General features: G+C 43.6%; 1 protein-coding gene across 3 annotated transcripts in view; it reads right to left on the bottom strand.

Annotated features, from left to right (window-relative positions):
• The window catches only part of DVL1 (dishevelled segment polarity protein 1), a 74806-nt gene that overhangs the window by 12693 nt on the left and 42035 nt on the right, over positions 1–20078 (bottom strand). For 2 of the 3 annotated variants that reach the window (XM_027443268.3, XM_027443269.3), the window contains exons 5-11: positions 10658–10796; positions 5122–5215; positions 4018–4087; positions 3039–3178; positions 2626–2702; positions 2073–2140; positions 306–455 (exon numbers count right to left, since the gene is read on the bottom strand). In XM_027443268.3, coding sequence (XP_027299069.1) covers positions 306–455; positions 2073–2140; positions 2626–2702; positions 3039–3178; positions 4018–4087; positions 5122–5215; positions 10658–10796 — 738 coding nt within the window. The remainder of the gene's footprint in view (positions 1–305; positions 456–2072; positions 2141–2625; positions 2703–3038; positions 3179–4017; positions 4088–5121; positions 5216–10657; positions 10797–20078) is intronic. The other variant, XM_013092043.5, reaches the window with a different exon arrangement.

A 20078-nucleotide genomic window follows, 5' to 3' on the forward strand; every position in this document is an offset into this window, starting at 1 on the left:
AGCCCTCACATTCCTCTGAGGAGGTAAAGTTGGAGGCCTGACTTGTAACTTTAAAAGGGACCAGAAGCCACCTCTCCCTGCATGTAAACCCTGGCAAAACACCACTGCATTAACTTCTGACCTTTTGAAAAAGGCTTTATGCTCCCCTTAAGAATTACAAATGTAAAAAAAAAAAAGCATTCAAGAGTTCTGTGACGGCTGTCGTTTTCATCGTGCTCGTGGCTGGGGTCGTTTTTGCACACAGCTCTGCACTGCTGGCCCCGAGCAGAAGACGCCTGCCCTGTGCTGGCCGCAGTGTGACTTACTTTCCGAATCGGGAATTGAGCTTGTTAGTGAGGAGCTGGTAGATGTGGTGATGCTCATGGAGGGGCTCATACCGTAACGGGGGTACGCTCCCGTCATGGCTGTGGTATGAGAGATCCACGCTGCAGGGTCAATTGGCCTCACTGGTTCAGCTGCAAAACAGGGGAAAAAAAGGCAAATTGAATCAGATTTGCACTAAGCAGCACAATCCTAGTAAGAGCAAATGCTTTTTGAGAGCCCAAGTCCTTGCCATTCATTTCTCACAACAGAGACAGCCCCAGCTGAAGGGAACAGAAAACATCTTGACAGCAGTGTAAGTTTCATCTAGGAATTGCTGCACCAGCCTCACAAGACACAACCATGCCATGCTCCTGCAACTGCCATATGTTTACATGCAGGAAATATTTTCACTTATAGGAAAGAAGCTATCAGTCCACTCATAATATTTCACTGTTATTCTGCACGGTGAGAGATTCTCATTTTGCTATGATGTGAAACACTACCAAGTGTTCTGCCCCAGCAGACAAGAAGGTCTCTGCCTACTTCTAAGATCTTTGGACCCAAAATAACCACTCAGAGAATCTTCTGTTGTAAGTGAAATAGAATGGTAACTTCAGAGCTCTGTTTGTGCAGAAATAAGGCATCATGGAATTCCTTTCTCAGTGTTTTCAGGAGCCATAATGAAATTTTCCAGGGCTGGAATAATCTTGCAAAATAAATAGAAAAGAGCATTCAAAGAGACTGGAATCAGAGAGGAATGCAAATTACACCCAGACCTTAAGAACATCCACAAAGCAAGACATTTTTAAAGCTGGGAACAGAACTGATTTTTCCCCTTATCCTGGATTACTTTTCTTCTGAATTACAGTAGCTGTTGTTCCATTGCCTTGTAAGATAATTCTTAAAACCAGAAATGATAAACAAGAGCTCTGCTTATGGCGAGTATTTCCTCAACATATCCCACATGTTAATGCAACCAGTTTAGCTTATTTGCCTTGGGTCACAATGGGTATATCTTCAATAAACAAAGGGCCAACTGATACACAAGCTTGCCCTGTAGCAAATCTGAAATATGTGATTTGTGGCTTTTGCTTTTGTTGGTGCTGGTTTTCCTGAAGACTTCACCAAGGGAGTTCCTGTAGTCTGCAGGAGTCTGTTGTACTCTTTCAATAGACGATGCTATCCACAGCATCTCAGGAGTGGTAACAAGCTAGCTTCAGGATCTTGAGCACAGCACTCACCAGCAGGAGGCAGCTGTGTTTGTCACATGAGCACAGATCTTTTGTAACTCCTGAACTATTTATTAAATCAGAACTTTCCAATTAGATAATTTTCAAGAGTGTTTATGCATATTAGACAAAGTTGTTTGCCTCAAATTTTGAAAATACTCCATTTATATTCTTTCTTACAAGTGCATACATGACAAAATGAGGCTTTTTAACACCTAAGTATATTTTTCCTCTAAAACTTCTATCAATAAAAAGGTTAAGTTCAGACGGATACAGACACCAAAAGTTTTAAGAGCTTGACCCAAAGCCACATGAATCAAAACAAAAACTCCCATGTATTCAGTGGCCACAGCAGTCTCAGAAAGCATATCTTAAACCTCTGCCTCCTAACACAAAAAGCAACCAAACAACACATCCAAACTTCAAATTAGAAGCATGGAACTTGTAGGAAAAGGAAATCTGATGCTAAAATTGCTGAAAAATGTTCTAGAGCTTCCTGGCTCCACAGGAACTCAGCACGGAGCATAAATATGTACTCACCCCTGGGGATGGTGAAATAACTCCTGGGAGTAGGGTCCCAACATTTGGCTACCGTTAGGCTGATAGGTCTAGGAATAAAGAAAACAGGTAGGGGTGACTCTCAACTCTCCCAAAGAAGTTGTGACTACCACAGTGAATTCTCTCAAACAAACTTAGTCCCATCAGAGAGTTATCAGGTACATTCTGAGAAGGCTTTTGAGATGCTTGTCAAAGCATTTTCACCACAGACCAGTATCAGATCAGTTTCTGTTTTTCCGTGTATCATGAGAGCTACTGGTGAAATCTGTCAAATGATCAGCTCCTGAGACATTAAAACTCTCATCATATACACAAATGGTGCTACTGAAACCAGACAACTCCCAGTTTGTGTTGGTTTTGGCTGGCACATTGAAACCAGTTTCATCTACCCATCACTTACACTGAGAAGTTCAGAGTTGAAATCAGCAGTCACATTGGCTGTTTATTCAGATCAAAACATTGATTTGTGAGGTTTGCCCAACACCAATAACTGTGTACGGAGTATAAGTAGTGAGAGATTTTGTAATATGCTCACCCTGGCTTGGAGACTATTTCCCGTAAAACCCGTACTGCATCGTCATTGCTCATGTTCTCAAAATTGACGTCATTCACCTGAAAGGTTGCAAAAAAGCAGAGGTAAGGCTTAGCAACAGGAACCCTGAAGACATTCTAGTTATTTGTTTCCAAATTTATTTGCCTTCTAACTGTTTCCATTCCCTTGAGCAGGTGCTTCTCAGCAGAATCATCTGCTTCTCAGATGTTGCTTCTCAGAGAACATCAACTATCCAACAGGGTTCACTAAGATTTATACATTTAAGTGGGAACAGTCTTTGCGACACATTTCTCTGAGCATGGATGAATTCTGGTTAACTAAACCCATGGTGGGATGACAGAGGTGAAGCCACCAACGTACAAGAGAGCAGCACATATTTCTGGACACAGACCAACCTGCAGAAGCATGTCTCCTGGTTCAATTCGGCCGTCTGCTGCCACAGCCCCTCCTTTCATAATAGAGCCAATGTATATGCCACCATCACCCCGGTCATTGCTTTGTCCTACAATGCTGATTCCCAGGAAGTTATACTTTTCTATACAGGCAAAAAGGGGAGGATGGGGGGAAGAAAAGCAAACAAGGTGACTGAAACGATAGTGAAGAGCTAACACCAGGTTACTTCAGTCCTGAAAAATCAGTTCATTGCTTTCTCTCAACACAACAGCTGGGCTGCATTTGATTTACAATACCTCAGTTTGCCCTACTGGGATAATTCTGCCTGGCATGTTCAAGGGAAGGTTGCTAAACCCATCATTTTTTCTTGCATGTTCAGGGTAAAGGTGCTAAACCCATCATTTTTTCTTACAAGACAAAAAGTGGAAAGTTACATTCAAAAAATTAGCAAGAGAAGCAACATGGAAAAGATGTGTCTACACCTAGGAATTAGGCAGCTGATCAGCATCAGGCAATGTTTTTCCACACCTCAGAGAGGAAGGAAAAATTTGGTGCTACTGAAAGGTGCTGAACTGACAGTCCTGCGCTTTTCTACCTGGCTAAACAACAAAACTCATGAGCTGCAGAAATGCAAACCTTCAGTGTTAGGAGCAAGAACAGAAGGGCAATATCTGACCCCTTACCATTCCTAGAAATAAAAGCAGAACTCCATATCCTGGGTCCACATTTCTAGCTTCTTCCCTGGGCTTCTTGGGAAGAAAACTGATCTGCTTGTGCAAACAGCTCCCAGTTATCCAGTACTGGACTAGGAACTCAGGCACATTCAACAGTCAGCAACTCCCAGCTGCCATTCCCTTTAGTTCAGCTGGAGTTCTTTCAAATCAAGGAACTTTCTATGTGCTCCAAAGGCTACTACACCATGACAAAATATATCAGTATCACTTGAAATTTATCATAAAAAAACACTGCTCATCCTCTTACCCATGTTGAGTGTGACAGTGATGATATTTAGGGACATGGTAGAATCAGTGATGCTGCTGAACGAGGATGACTGCAAAATATAACAGAAAATTCTCAAGGTTTTAAATGGCTCAAAATAAGGCAATATAAGTAACTACTGAGGACTAATTCATCAGGAACTGATTAACAGGTTTCCATATGGAAGGCACCCAGAAACCTCTATGGACTCCTCAAAATTATTCTTCATTTAGAATCTGGAAGGAAAAAAAATCTGAACACAATCCACACTTCCTGCAAAGGGTTCTCTACAAAACACACAACGCAAGTTCCTAGACTGAGGTTCCTCAGCTGAAATTCACGCTGAATCATTTCTGCATCCTGACTACACAACTAACAGGCAGACATTCAAACATTAAGTGCCCGCTGTAGTGTGAATTATTATGTCCACGGGCTCCTCCCTAAAGAGTGAGCAACGCATGATCCTTCAGAGTGAGCAAGACAAATACCTCCTCCCCCCAAGAAAATACAAATGTGCTTATCTTGCCTTCTACCATACTTTTTCCTTACTACTACTCCAGTTCTAGCAATAAAACACATACTCGTTCTCTAATCTGTGAAGACTGCTATTTACAGAATGAAACAACTACTTTAAGAACTATGTCGTGTGGATCACCCTTGTCCTGTTATCAGGGGACTAGCACAGGAAAGGACAGGAGAAAAGATTTGGCATTTCCCATAAACTTGGGTTTCTCCTTTCAGCAGGGTGCCAGGCTCAGCACTTTGTGCGTCAGCCTAGGACAGGACCGCAGACACCTTTACGTTAACCCCTCGCCCACACCAGCCAGAAGCAGAAGGAAGTTGTCCTGCAGAGGATGGGCTTGGAAGAGACAACAAGCAACGTGACCACACCACAGTAAAAGGAGGAAGGGGGAGGAGAAAAAGACTTTGAACCTAGCGCTGCAGAATTTCAAACCTTAGAGATTTAGTCCAGGGCAGACTGGAGCCAAAGAGATTCTTTCCAATGCCTTCAACTGGGCACAGCTCTGTTCTGAATCCCTTCCTAATTCACACTCTGCACTCAAAATCGTGGTTGACCTTCTTGGGAAATGATGATGCCAGCCTTACCCTGTCAATCTGCCGCATCCTTTGTTTCCTCCTCCTGCGTTTATGCTTCCGTATGAGCCGCGACGAAGTGCTTTGCTCAGTGGAGCTACTCAACCTGAGGGAAATTCAGAGCAAATGTCAACTCTGTAAGGCTGAGCCATTTGCGATTCTCTGCCCCCTGCCAAAACCAGGCAGATTCCCACAAACACAGAAGAGATTAATAATTGAGACACCGACAACTAGCTTACAAGGCACTGCTCTGCTTGCTGCTCAATTGCTGCTCAATCCCAGCATGTGCTGTATCTTAGCCTCTTCCTAGGAGCACAGAGAAGTTACCAGCTATCTAAACGTGGATTAGAGAGTGTAATTTACCAGCTTTCTTCCTTCTGGCAGCAAGACTGAATGCAACGGGCATAAATCACCCTGATTTGACCACCCAAAGGACAGCGGTGGCCATCTTCTGCTACTTTAGTGGTGGTCCTAACTCCATGTCCTTCGTGTCTTTTTATCCCCCCAAGGTTTTTCAGATGTGTAGAGCCTAAGTGTATCACATCCTACACATATATCCTTAAGCTCTCTCTCCCTGTGAGTTCGGCAAGTTAATTATTCTCATTTTATAGATAGTTGACTGAGGCACAGAACGAGATAAATGGATTTGCCCAAATTAATTTCAGAAGCCTGGAACAAAGCCTAGCTTTCAGAGGTGTACCACCATAGATCCCTCTCTCCTCTGTTTATTGTGTTAAGAATGGCAGAAGAGACAAAGTAATGCTCCGCCACGAACCAAGATTAAAAAAATCCAACCCTACACAACGTAAGTAATTGAACTGGCACTGGCACAAAGAAAACAGTGCCAGTCTTTTTCCCCCTTTCCACGTCCCTGTCTTCAAAGTCCTAGCTGCATGCAGGAATGCTACAACACCCCGAGCAAAACCCGATAGCAGCAACCTCACAAAGGAGCTTGCTGTCTTGGGACGACAACCCCAAAACACTGGGAAACCCAGCCTGCACGAAGTAGGTATGTTTTAGTCAAACATGCTCAGCTGAGTGTTACAGGCTGCTTGGAGGGCGTGAATATCTTGACATTCCCTTTGAGTTCACAAAAGTATTTCAGGCATGCTAACCTCACACTCCTTTTTCCCCTCCCAGCAAGGCAAAATAATGTAAGGAGCCAAGAGGTGGGATTTTCAAAAGAGATCAAAGATTTGGTAATTCTCCATCCATGGAAACAGCTCACAGCACCTGATTTCTAAGACCTACCCCTTTCAACAGGGAAAATAAAGAGGTCTCTCAGATGCTGGGCTCCCAAAATCGGACTTGTTCAATATTCACCACTGTTTTTGAAAGGACTGGCAAAGACTGACACAAAACCCTCTTATGTTTTACTGTCAATATTCTCCCTCTTCCTATCTCCTCTCTGATTTCGTTCTCCTCCTCTTCTCTCCCAGGTCCTCTCATTATCAGTAGGATTCAGCTACAATTTTCCAGCACACACCAGTTATGGAGAACGTGAAGAAAGGCAACGCGTGCTGCCCTCATCCCAGTGAAGCTGCTTGCTCTTTGAGAAGGGCAGCAAAAACCAAAGAGTCACAAGGCTGGGGGAGCTTTCCTGCCTGAACACAAGCCAGGCACCAAGATGTCTTCAAAGGCTGTAAGAGAGATGGGAGTGCCAGCCCTCCACTGATTCGAGCACGAATTCAGTGCTCCCACCTGCAAACAAACCCTCTGCTCGCACTCTGTTCCCTCTGCAGACAGGAGCATGAAAGCCCTGCTCTTTCCCCTAACACAGCAGGACTTGCCACTCGTTTCAGAAACAGCTGGGCTAGCTCGTAACAGAAAGGACAAAGCCATAAAATTTTATCTGTCCTTCTGGCTACTATAATCACACTTCAGAGTCACTCACGGCAGCCTTGGCTGTTGTTGCTTACACACGTGTTTTGCCTACTGCCGTATCATATTTTATGGGGTTTATCTCAGTGGGTGTCACCTAAAGAGTGTGAAGTACTGCCTGTCCCCAGCTTTGCCAAAACGGAACCCTCTCCTGGTTACTGTGGATAAAGAGAATTCATTAAAATTCATACACATCTTTTCATTTATTCAGTTTCTCATTACTGCGTCCCTGAAAGGGGTAATGCCTCTGGCTAACAGGGCCTATTGTAAAAAGCAATTTTCAGTTTGCAATTTCCATAGGGTAGAGAAGGAAAATGGAGAGAAAACCTGTACTGAAAGTCACACCTGCCCGCAGCAGGAGATCACAAAATTCACCCAGTGGCAAAGTTCTCCCTCTACTTTCCAGAGGATGAGTTTTATTTGGATAGCACGTTACGGAAATGAGGGATAGGAAGGGATAGGAACAGCAGAGCTTCAGCAAATGGTTCGCTGAATAATTACTACAAACTGATGAGTGAAGAAGGACACACTTGAGCTTTTGGGGAAAAAAAAAAAAAAAAAGATGAAAAAAATCTGGAATCATAACCACCAATTTCCTCCTCTAGCTGGCCAAAACCCCAACTACACTTCTAACACAAAGGCTAATAAGTCCCACAGGAAAGATTTAAAACAGAAAAAATGACTATTGCTTATGATTATTGAAAATAATTCCAAAGGAAGGCAAAAATGTAAAAAAATAACTTGTTCAAAAGTTTATCCATACAGCTTTAAAAGAACTAACGTTAATCTCTTAAATGAGAAATAAATGCAATCAATTTTTTTCACAGTTAATTCCATTAGTTACATTGAACTGAGAACAGTAATTGCAAGTTGCTGACAATAATTCTCCTGCCTCGCACTTCGCATTCGCTAGACATTTATTTGCTTAACAGAAGACAGAAATGAGACTGAAAAGTTTAAGCTCTCTACATCAATCTGTATTCAAAATACCACCCAGTGCCTGCAAATAAGACTAACATTCAATTACTGCATATTCTGACGACAAAGGAAATAAAATTATTGCAATCATGTTCCTTGGATGATTCCTTTCAAGAAGAAACATTTTGTTTCTTTTCCTACATCCCAAAAGAAAAGATTAATCAAAACACCCAGTTTCTGTTCCCACAATTAGAGAAGACAATTAAATTGCCACTGTACTTAGAGGATTTCTGACAAGAGATTTGCCTGTATTATAAGTAGGATGTCTCATGCCATACAGGTAAAATGTGTCAAACAAATCTTGTTAAAAACAACTCAGCTTAAAAGTAGAAATTTAACAGAGAAGCAAGAGGAACGTGAAGAGCTGTATTGTCCTGTAATCTTTGTGAGTAAATTGATTCAGTGGAACAAAAAATTGTTCTTTCTCTCTAAGAAAACGAATGAGAGAATTGTTTAGGTTGGAGAGCACCTTCAGGATCATAAAGTCCAACCATCACCCTGAGTCCCGTCACCAAAACATGTCCCTTAGTGCACGCAGGGCTTCTTGGACAAGAATTTAACCCACTCAGCTGCACTGCTCCAAGTTAAAAATAAAACACAACAACTACAAACACACACTATTAGAAAAGCATCCTCAAGCTCGTTGCTTCTATGGCATTAACATCCTTCACAGCTACCTTCTCTCAGTGACCTCCCCTGTGTACAGACTCCTTTACAATGCAGGTCCTGACCCTAAAGTTCATCAGCTGTTAGTAAACAGACTTACCCCCTTCAACCTTGTTTCCCCAGGCCTCCGTGTCTCCAGCAGATCTGGAGCATGCCCGATTTTCTATTTGGCTGGATTTGCCTCTAAAGAAAACTTCTCCCTGCCAGCACAATCTCTCATCTGCTCAGGAACATCATCGGTGTAACACAACAGCATACCTCGGAGCATTCCATTTAGCTGCTCTTCCTGACTAGCTGGCCTGGCAGCTCTTCTGGGTGCCAAGAGCTTCTGCCCTAGCCTAGAAAGGAAAAGGCCTCCGCAGCAGCTTCGAAGAGTCTCCTTCTTCACAGGTCAGACGCAGGAAGCTTTTCGTTATTCATCCAGACAGAAGGATTTAGCTGGGTCTAGGACGATACACTTCAGCGGCCACCCTGACTGTGCTAACCCTGCCCCACTGCATATCTTGCTGCCACGGAAATGATTAATTTATTGATAAAAAAGCAAAATCACCTGCAGGGCTGTTGTTGGTTTTGTGCTGTTTTGTGTTTTGCTTTTTTTTTTTTTTTTTTTTTTTTTCAAAACAGGGGGAGTTAAAAGCCCTGAAGGCTCTGGGAAGGCTCTGAGTGCATTCACATTAATTACTGATCTTGCCAACCCTTTATGCATATAAATATCCACGTGAACTACAAAGCATGCAGATAACTGCCTTTCTGTGTCTTCAAGTGTTGGCAACTTCACCGTAACTACAAAATAAGTTCTGAAACCGAATTCTGAACCAAACCTTAAACATTCATTTAGTTACCCTTTCAACCCTTCGGAAACACCCACCCTTGGAGCAGAGGTTGAAGGAACTGCTGTTCCTCAACAGGTATTTAAGCTATGACTAAGTGCAAGACCAAGTAGATCCACTGAGTTCAATAAGCCACTCAGCTGTTTGTAAACAACACAAATGTTTAAATATCTCCAGGACTAGTTGCTCTTTGCTGTTTATTTCCCTTCTACCTAAAATTTAAGAATATTGTGTTGCACTTTTTTTGTTCATAGACATCTGTAGTTAAAGCCACCAGATCTGTAATCTGTTTGACAGTTCATAGATATCTGTAAGGGTCTTTCATAGCCCACCTGGCTGAATGGGATGCTTTAACAACTCTAAGGACAGTGTTTAGAGAATGCTGTCACTGAGGCCAGGAAATTGAACAACCTTAGTTTTGACTGATTTTGCATTTTTAAAAATTTGTATTTTGAATCTGAGAAACGTATCGGCCCACAAACGTTTTAAAGAACAAAAGTATTCTTTAAAAATTAACAAGGATGTCTTGAAATGTGGAGGATTTTTTTTTGTGAAAAAAAAAACAAAAAACAACAAACAACAAGGAATAATTCGCCTCACTATTTGTCTGCATGAAAAGAAAAACTTAATTAAGAAGTCGTAAATATGTGGCATCACAACCTGCCTTTGCAACAGCATTAGCTTTGATGAATTCCTCTACAACTCACAGATCTCAGACTATGCAATTATATAGGAATTCCTCTACATTTCTGCTTTAGTTAAGTGCATACTTATTCAGAATCCACGATGAAGGTATTTTGTTACAATACTCACATCATTACTTCACAAAGAGGGAGACAGTTGCATATTGCTTTGATTTTAAAATGTAATCGTTCTTGCTATTAAAAAAAAAAAAAAAGGAAGAACAGAACTTTTCTCTTAATTGGAACAGCACCTGTTGGCAGCTTGGATAGGGATCCCAGTAAGTTAGCTTTTTTTCTTGGAGCAGTGATTATATTCAACATGCTACTGATGAATTACCAGTCCTCAAATCATACCTAGCAGGAAAATAAAATTTAAAAATGGGAAAAAAATACGTAATTCTTTTCATCTTGCCAGTCAGCATGTTCAGAAAGGCCCAGATACACGGTCTAGGGGCTGGGAAACAGACACGAACAGTATTTAAGAGCTCAGTCACTATGGCAATGCCCTACCTGCTCGTGTTGTCATCGTCATCGGAGTCAATGAAGCTGCTGGATTCCAGCTCACTACTCATCATGGTAGAAGAGCTGTCATAACCAGGAGGGTGCTCGCGATGTCTGTCCAGTTTGGGATGGCCATTGATCCGAGGGACTGTGAAAAGGAAATAAATGGAGTGTTACCAGGCAAAGAGGAAGAGCAAGGAAGAAACGGCACTGCGAGTAGCACTGAAGTCATACTGTGAGTTGCAGCCAACTCTGCAGGAGGATCCTGATGCAGAAACCAAGCTCTTTGCAGCACCTGATTTCACTCAACTGCTGGAAAACCTAGCACCCTGGCCTGCCTGCCTACCTCCCTTTTTCCTAACTTTTTCCTTTGCCTATGGCTCAGTTCATGGGCATGCCATAAACAGATAAAGGCAGAAGTAGCAGGCACGAACAAGTACTCTAATAGTGCTAGAAAATGAATTAGATTGGCCTCGAGCACTTGATGTCAAAATAAAGGTACACACAAAGATCCTGGAAAAGCAGCAGACAACACAATTTGAGCTTGGTATGAGCAGGCCAAGCAGCACAGAAACCATTTCACGTGCTTAAGGTACTTCAGAACAATTTCTTAGGCAGCGTGCCTTTATTTATATTTGGCTTTGATCATTATCAGGCATGCAACCCAGAAAGAAAGTTGCCAGCATATTTGCAATTTTTGTCCACAAAACTATTCTCTATTGATGCAGCAGTGGGGTACTGGGGGCACCTCTGCTCATCAGCAGTTGTCTCAAGGGCCCACTGGAAATGGCCAGTGCTGTCTCCCCCATCACAGATGTCCAAACTAGGACATCCCTCAATGTGTCACATCTCACCCCTCGTGGGTCACCATAACAGGATTTTTTTTTTGTCCTTAACATAAGCAGATTGCTGCTGTATTGAATTTGCAATTCAGAGTCAATTGCCAAATACATCCAGTAGATGAAATTCTGTCTGTAAGTCAGATGATTTGCACAGGAGATTTGTTTTCCATGTTCCAAACCGCTGGACACCTGCTGTCTGGTGTTTCACTATGAGTAAGAAGCTTCCAAACCCCAAATCTGAATTTATTTCCTGGTAGCATCCCCAAAAGACTATTCTCATGCTGTCTCTAAGCAAACTTTATTCAAAATTTAACTTTATATTTATGCCACTGAGGAATAAAGTAATTCAGCTGTCACCCAGCTCTGACTGCCTAGTACTGGGCTCGCATATAAGTTTTCTGACTGTATTGTATTGTTTTAATCAGCATTTCTTATAAGAAGTAAGAGCTGGAATAGAGCTCTTGGAGCTCTGACTTGTGTTCCTATCAGTCGGACTGGGACTGCTGATCCCATGTCTCATATGGAGACTCAAACACCTTCCTCATTCGCTGCCAGGCAAAGCATTTATCCCAGACATAAACGTGATCTGTTCGCACCACTATGAAGAATTCATGGTCCACACACACACCAACATTCCACGCCTGTTAGTTCTCAAGGGGGAATTTTCATGCAGAGGACAATTTTAAGACCAGACAGAATTTTTAACCAGCTGACTGCTGCCCCAAACATGCCGTGCAAACACCCGAAGTGTTTTCCTTAGCACATCACCTTCCAGTCAATAGCAATACCTCCACAGGACAGTGTTGCTCTGCTAGATAACCTACATCTGGCAGTGAAAACATCAATCTTTCGTTCTTTTGCTTTTCAACTAAAGTAACAGAGAAAATTTAAGGCAAGCAATGCTTAGTGCTTAATGAGGATTTTCCAGCATCAAAAGAACAGTCACGAATACCAAGAGAGCCAGGGTGTGGAAATGGCATCCATGGGTATGTTCCCCTCAGCTTGCACATTTCCTGTGTCAGGCAAACAACACCGAAATTGCAGTCTGAAACAAGGCCATGGCCTGTGTATCGGGTATGTCTGAATGCCTGGCTGTCCCCAAAGGATGCACTATTAACTCTGAGGACTCACATGGCTGGAATGCTGCAAAGGTTGCCTCAAAATTCGCTCAGCAGTAAATGCCAGCACCAGTCCTGAGAGCCTCAGGCAACAGTGGTGCAAGGTCCCATTTCTGTGCAAAGGTTGTGCCCAAGAGGTCAAGGATGGAGGCAGTGCTGCAGCCTATGAATCCCAGGGAAGGCTCAAGTGCAGTGGGTTCCATACAGCAGGATCCAAATTCAAGAGACTGGGAAGCATCCATCTGGGGATCTTATCAATGCTGCAATACATTAATATGGACAATAACTCCCCAAACGTAGTAATAACCACCCAAACTTTCACGTTGTTTAGATCCAGTGTGCATTAGCTCATTTTTATACCGAGTTCCTCAGTTTCACCACACAAAATAAGGGCACTGGCTGCTTAGGAACTTCAGCTGAGCTGAATGTGAACACCTCCAGCGAAGACACGCAGGGCTGTGCTGCTGGATAGCATCTGACTCGTTCCAGCGGTGTCATTCACATTCTTTGTGACATTCACATTCTTCGACTGGGTTTTCAGAACAAGCACAGATAAAACGCAGTATGGTATTAATTTATGAAGACAGGACACTTAAAAGGATGGTCCTTGTAAGGGATATTGTGATTTTGTCACACACCTTTTTCACTGCCCTCTCCCTGGGCTCTTCTGCCAGCCCATCTCACCGGGTGCTCCTCACAAGCCCGGGGAACTCAGACAAAGGTATGATGATGGTATTAGTGCTCGCTTCTGGCATCATTAATGGCAGAGAGGTTTAATACTCAATGTTTAATGTTCTCAACATTCCTGTGTGGTATTACTACACAGCACCTCAGATGCTAAATTTAAAACATATTTACAAAACTATTCCAAGGTTTTGATCCAAGCTCGTCAGAGAGTAAGAACTCACTAACTTCACCCGGGATGTTTTCACCACACGATCAGACTCTCCTGGGGTCACAGACTGCTTTCTTCCTCAGGGAAGAACGAAGCAGTGCTTTTTAATAAGTCTCCACCAAGTTTAAATGCCTTGTATGGAATAACAAGTTGAAAGCATATCTTCTCTCCCGAGAAAAATCCCCATCTAACGTCGAAGCAATCTTCTTTCCCTTGTTTTTCCCTCAGACCATGACCCGTCTACAGCAACACTCTCATCCTCCCCTCACCGTCAGAGCATTTCCTCCAGCTTTCAGGCAGCAGCAGCCCTGTTTCTGCCCTGCAGCTCCTCGCTCAGCCCTCAAGGCCCCTTGATGGCAGCCGCCTCTCACCCTCCCTTTAGAGGATCTCCCTCAGGGCAAGGGGCAGCATGGGCTCTGCCAGCCCAGGCCAAAGGCGGCTGCTGGCGGCAGAGCAGGCCACGGGGGTGCCGCTGTGGTGGTGCCTGGGGTCACCTCAGCACCATGCAGGCACTTATCGAGCAGTGGCTGGTTCAGAGGTCTGCTGGAAAACCAGCCCTGGAGACAAAACACCCCTGCAGGGGATGAATTCCTCTGGGGCTTGGGCAGGCTGCAGCTGCTCCTGGAGTAGCTTGCGACAAATCGCTTCTAGCAGAAGCGATTGTAGAATGACAGAATATCCCCAGCTGGAAGGGAGTCACAAGGAGCATCGAGTCCAACTCCCGGCTCCTCACAGGACCCCGCAAAAATCAAACCATGTGTCTGAGAGCGCTGTCCAAACACTTCTTGAACTCTGGCAGGCTCAGGGCCATGACCATGTCCCTGAGGAGCCTGCTGAAGTGTCCGACCACCCTTTGGGTGCAGAACCTTTCCCTAACCCCCAGCCTGACCATCCCCTGTCCCAGCTCCAAGCCATTCCCTCGGGTCCTGTCACTGTCCCCAGAGAGCAGAGCTCAGCGCCTGCCCCTCCGCTCCGCTTGTGAGGGAGCTGCAGGCCGCCATGAGGCCATTTCACACAGTCCTCACAAGCACCGGTACAAAAACAGTGAAAGGCACAGACAGGCTGCGCTGGATGGATGAAGGCGGTAACATGTCTGCCTGCCATGACTGGATCTGAAATGTGATTTTGCTGCTGGCAGCAGGGCAGCACCTGAAGGGCAGCAGTCAGATCCGAACGCTGCATCAGCAGAAGCTCACTGGTACCTTCAAGTCCTTTCCAAACAGCAAAAGCAACAGCCAAAACTGCTAACAGAATGAGATGCTGAAGGACCTTCAATCCCTAATTTTTGGCTAAGGGAAGCAAGGTGTCAGTTCCCAAGTATCTGCATGTGCAAACTCTTTCCTAGATGCCACATCCAGGCAGCCAAAACGTGTCCCACTACAGAGGTTCAAAGGAAAGGCCTGTAACTAATCACAGTTTCCCTCCCTTTTCCCTGTTTAACACTTAAACTTCATGTAGTGATTTCTTTTATCAAATATAAATTTACTATATTGGTAGTATGTTATAATTATTAAATACATTCATAATATAAACGTATACCTTTAAAAGCTTCTGATAAGCAATGTGCTGGCCTGCCTGGGTAAATTAAAACTTCAGTTCATGACTCGTCTCGTTATCATCTGCTATAAACCAAAAATAGAAGGGAATTGTTCTCTGAGCACCCTCCAAGGTTCACTCCCTTGCCTCCCTAAAAGCCAGTGCCCAGCTGGATGCAGCTGGAACTGGAAAGGGCGAACAGCTGCGATGTGCAGAGAAGAGCTTTTAGCCTCATTCTACACATCTGAAGGGGCACTAAGAGTTGAGAACAACATCCGCACTTCTAGATATTCAATCTAAAACACCCCTGGTTTTATTATTAGATCAGACGATTTCACTGTACTGTTTACATTTTTCCATTTCCTTTTTCCAGCTCTATCTTCTCTGTTAGACGTTCAACAAAACAAAACAGAAGGGTTCATCTTCACCTATTTCCTGTTTGACCTGGAATTTCTTGTATAGAGAAGCTCCTGTACGCAGCTCCAATAGATGAAAGTGGCTTTAGCAGTATGCAAACACTTCAGTTTCAACATTTTACACCTCCTGAACAGCACCAGATAGTTTTGAATTCACAGAAAAGGTTTTCCTGCATAATTCAGGTGCATATTTAAAACACTAAAGTTTCTGAAATCTCTCTAGCTAATAAAAAATCCCTTTTCTATTTTTTTTTTCTAATTTAGCTGTTTGGGGTGTGGGGGTCAGTTATTATACTTGAATAGCTACTTTCATGAACCACGATTGTGTGTTTTATTCACAAAGTACTCCCAGGTATCCACGCCCTTAGTCTAAACAAGACTCACTCTCTGCTCTGGTTCGATGCCTGTCCCACTAATAACCAGGGACTTTCTGCCCTGTTGACCCCCTGCTCCTGTTTCTTCATTAGGGGATGACAGAGTCCATTGAGACTGTCTGACAAAGGCCTTTCAATGTGTCACAGAGATTAGAATAAAGCATAGCCTAGGAGGTTAAAGTATGTCCTCCTTGACTTTTATCAACAGCAGAGATGGTCCTGCCTGAGGGACAAAAGCACATCAAAGAACAAAATCAAATAAGCTTTGAAAGCGGGAAACAGTGGAGCAGCATCTGCTCAAGGAAGCTGTAAAGAGGGCTCCGTAACCCTGCGAAGAACAAAGGTGAGAGTGTTTCAGGAGGAAGTCACAGCCAAGCTCGCAGTTAAGATAAAAAACAACAGAGCTTCCGATCCTCACCAATACAGAGAGTCTTTACCAATTATTAACATGAAACATGTTACTGCTTTGTTAACGAAGACTTGCAACCCCATCCATGCAAAGTCTTTACGGAGAAACAACTTCTGAGAAATCCCTACTTTGAGCTAGCACTGTTCAAGTTCCCATTGCAACTGTTTGGTAGCTGCAGTCCTTTATTACGGTGTGGTACATACATACTATAGCAGGAACTGCTTCTCCTCCCCAACATTTGGGGATCCACATATCAGGAGCTTCCCAAAGCACAGGTCCCTGCCCAGCATCTTTCAGCTGGCTGCACAGGAGTTCAGTTCATCACACAGCAAGCTCGGTGTTGAAACACCAGTGTCAACACTTGACATCTACAGACTTGTCAAAAAAAAAAAAACAAAAAACGAGCAGTAGCTATAAAACATCCTCCGATGCCAAAAAAAACTTGTCCCTTAATTACCCCCATAATTAGAACTTCCACGGTCCCTTTTCCCACTCCTCGTCAGGAAATGGTTGGGGGAGCTTTGCTGCAGTCAGCAAGGGGTCCCCAGAACATGTGCCAGACCTCCCATGTTCCTAATTAAGATCCTCACTCTCCTTTCACTTAATAGGATGGTGTCAACTTTCCAAAGCAACACGGACTCTTGTTGTTTTAAGAGAGAAAGTGGAGCCCTGACGTATTGACAGCTCAGCCCTTTCAGCCTAATTTTATTTGAAGCTAATGCCAAGGATTGTTTTGCTACTAATTAATGTGAAAGGTGATCAGGAAAAGACATATTCCCAACTTGGACAAAAGCTGCTTTGGATACAAAGTGTCTCAAAAAAAAAAAAAATCATTTCTCTGCACATGTAGCCTCCACAGCTTAATCACCATTCTGCCTTAAAATATATATACATCCATATATATATACACACACAGGGTAACTTTGTCCATGCTCACCTGACAGAGCTCATCCTTCTCAGCTAGTTTACATTATTAACCTCGTTAAGAATAGAACAGTAGGATCAGAGCTAAAACTCTTTCCTCTTGCACACCTGGGGAGAAACCTCATGCTTGAAAAATGAGAATAATACAGCAAATTAAAATGTAGGCAATTCACTGGAAAAAAAAAATGCACCTCTGCTTGCTGATCCTTCATTATTTCCCCAGCCTTACTGAACACCCATGGATAAGTGTGTGCTCTGCATACACAACCTCATTAACCATTTGTGTTCCCATTAGCAGAGAACAATTTATTAAAATTTACAGAAAAGGGATGAACAAGTGGGTTTGCTACCAGTAACATGCTGAGGAAACTCAGCATCTACTCCTGACGGAGCTGTGCAGTGGATGGGGAATTGTTTGTCATTCCCTTTACACCACTAACGAGCTCAGTTAGGAACACGACATGGGGCTGTAGCTGACAGCACTGTACATACGTCTTGGCTACTCTGCATAATTAATAGCCTTGGAACAAACCCGTGAGTAATGCAGTGCCCCAGTGAAGATCACTCATCCTACCTCTCTATGAATTATTAGAGCTGTAATTTTGGTGTTACTTCAGCAAGCCTCTACAGGACGAGATCAAACAGCCAAACTGCATTTCCTTCTTTCTGCAGGGAAAGGAGGATTTACACTATTGCATAACGACAGGCGATGCACGCAGCTCCTGCCCCCGAAACTGGCCATGACCCAGGTGTCACAGCCTTGCTGCCCCCCCTCTGCCTTTGTCCCCCTTTTCCTATTGCTGTTTTCCCATTTCACATCCAACTGTGCTCCGTGCAAAGATGAAATGAAGGCTCCCAAAAAGAACAACTCTGCTAATAATGACCTTTGTTATAACGAGGCCTTTAACTCCTTCTCCGTGATAAGGGTCTCCCACTTCCAATTTTATTGAAGTAGCAGTCAGGATACAAGTGCTGAACTACGCATTCTGGAGATGTGCTTTCAACTGAAAATAACGCACTGGTTGGGTTTGCTTTTTAAATAAAATCTTATTACAACCACAGAAGTATTATGGACATTAAAAATATATATTTCATGGGACCAAAACGATACAGCTGTCCTTGCTTCATGCATGCTAACAAAGCTCATACAGATAGCTTGCTTCAGATTAGAGGCTTAAATTGTTCTGAGAACAGGTAATGTTTGCATAACTGAGTGACATGTTCTTGCCTGAGCACTGCTTAGACTGACAGGAAAAGGAGGAAATTTTATCCCATTTGTAGCTAAAGGGAAAAGCATGCACTAGTTTCAGGCTGCTGGAAGCCACAAACTCCCGTGCCACAACAATGCCATAAAAGCAATCAAGATTATGGCCCTGCTGCCATCCAAAACCAGCCCTGCTGCCATAAATGTCCATGGCAGAACATGCATTAGCTTGAGCGGGATAAAAACCTAACATAAACTCCATACCATCAGTAAACCAGGCAGATTTTCCAATCCATCCGTCTCCTAAGGGGTTGGCAATGACCATTTAGTAACCAGTTAAGATTGCCCAAACCCTCTCAAGATGCAAGCCCCTATTTCAGCACGAATTATCACTGAATAAGTCGGTGTGAAATATGAGTCTTGCTAAAGAAGAGCATGGGTTGAAGTCCCAGCGTGCAGGTCTCACTGAGACCAAAAAGCACACACGGGGATTGAGGTGGAGCAGAAACTGCCCAGAGCCTCACAAACCCAGACAGGTTCCTTGCAGCTCCTCTCCACTCAGAGACCCACACACGCAAACGAGATGTTGCTGAGTCCACGCAACGTTCCTTAGAGCAGAAGAAAGGAGCAGCATCTTCCAAAACTGAGCAGAGGAGGTGCACGATCTCTCAGCTGCCTCTCCCGAAGCTGAAGTTTCAGCTGTAATAACACAGAGCCACCCACCGAAGCCAAAGGCAGCCTTCAACACGTGCTCTGGCCACATTAAGCTAGCAAGGGAGGGAGGGACACACACGAATGCAAAGGATAATGCACTTCAGACAGGTAGGCAGATGTGAAGACGAGCGTATTTTTAGCTCTGTGGTGAGCAGCCCTCGGGGCTTCGCGCTGCCATCCACCGAATGAGCACAGAAGAGCTGGAGCAGGAACGAAGGGCAAACAGCAACATCAAGTGTAACTCAGCACCTTAAAGGATTAAGCCTCCTAACAAAAAGAAACCCTGCAGAGAGAGCAAGACATTAACTGTAATGACTTCTAAGGCAGCCTATAGCAAACGTGGCCAATGGTCTTGAGGTAAACTGACATAACCTTGATCCTACAATGGGATCACATTCTGTAGAAACTTCGATATATTTTTTATATTTCCAGGCCTGAACTGAGCATAACACACAGAAATCACAATGCACAGGAGGTCAAGACAAGAGCAACTTTGCATGGGGACATTTGACTGAGTCGCTTTCTTTTCAACGTCATGAGCTACAGAACCTAAGAGATCAAAGTGTACAAGAATATATCCAGAAATCCTGCATTTTAGACAGACAGATAAAAAAAGAAAAAAGAAAAGGGGGCAGACAACCTAGGGAGGATCCCAGCACTTTCCTTCTCTTCTTCTGGAATGCAGAATGAGGGAGAACAACCAGGGGTAGAGGGAAGAAAAAACGAGACCAAGAAGTCTGTCTGGCTACGCTTCCCTTTTATCAGGCTCACAAAGGCACTTCTAAGAAGAGTGGGAGGAAGCGAGAAAGGAGGCAGGCAACAAACCAATGTTCAAAAAAAATTCACCTTTTAACATTCTTCCAGTAACAAGCTTTTGCCACAACACTATTAAAAGATTCTCCCTCTTTTTGTGATTCCCACAGGAATCTGCAAAATACCATGTCAATACCATGCAGGCAGCTCTCTGCTCCACCCACTGTTTGAGTAATTCTCATTCA

Source organism: Anas platyrhynchos, chromosome 22 (genome assembly GCF_047663525.1).
Source record: "Anas platyrhynchos isolate ZD024472 breed Pekin duck chromosome 22, IASCAAS_PekinDuck_T2T, whole genome shotgun sequence".
In the NCBI taxonomy this organism is placed as follows: Eukaryota; Metazoa; Chordata; class Aves; order Anseriformes; family Anatidae; genus Anas; species Anas platyrhynchos.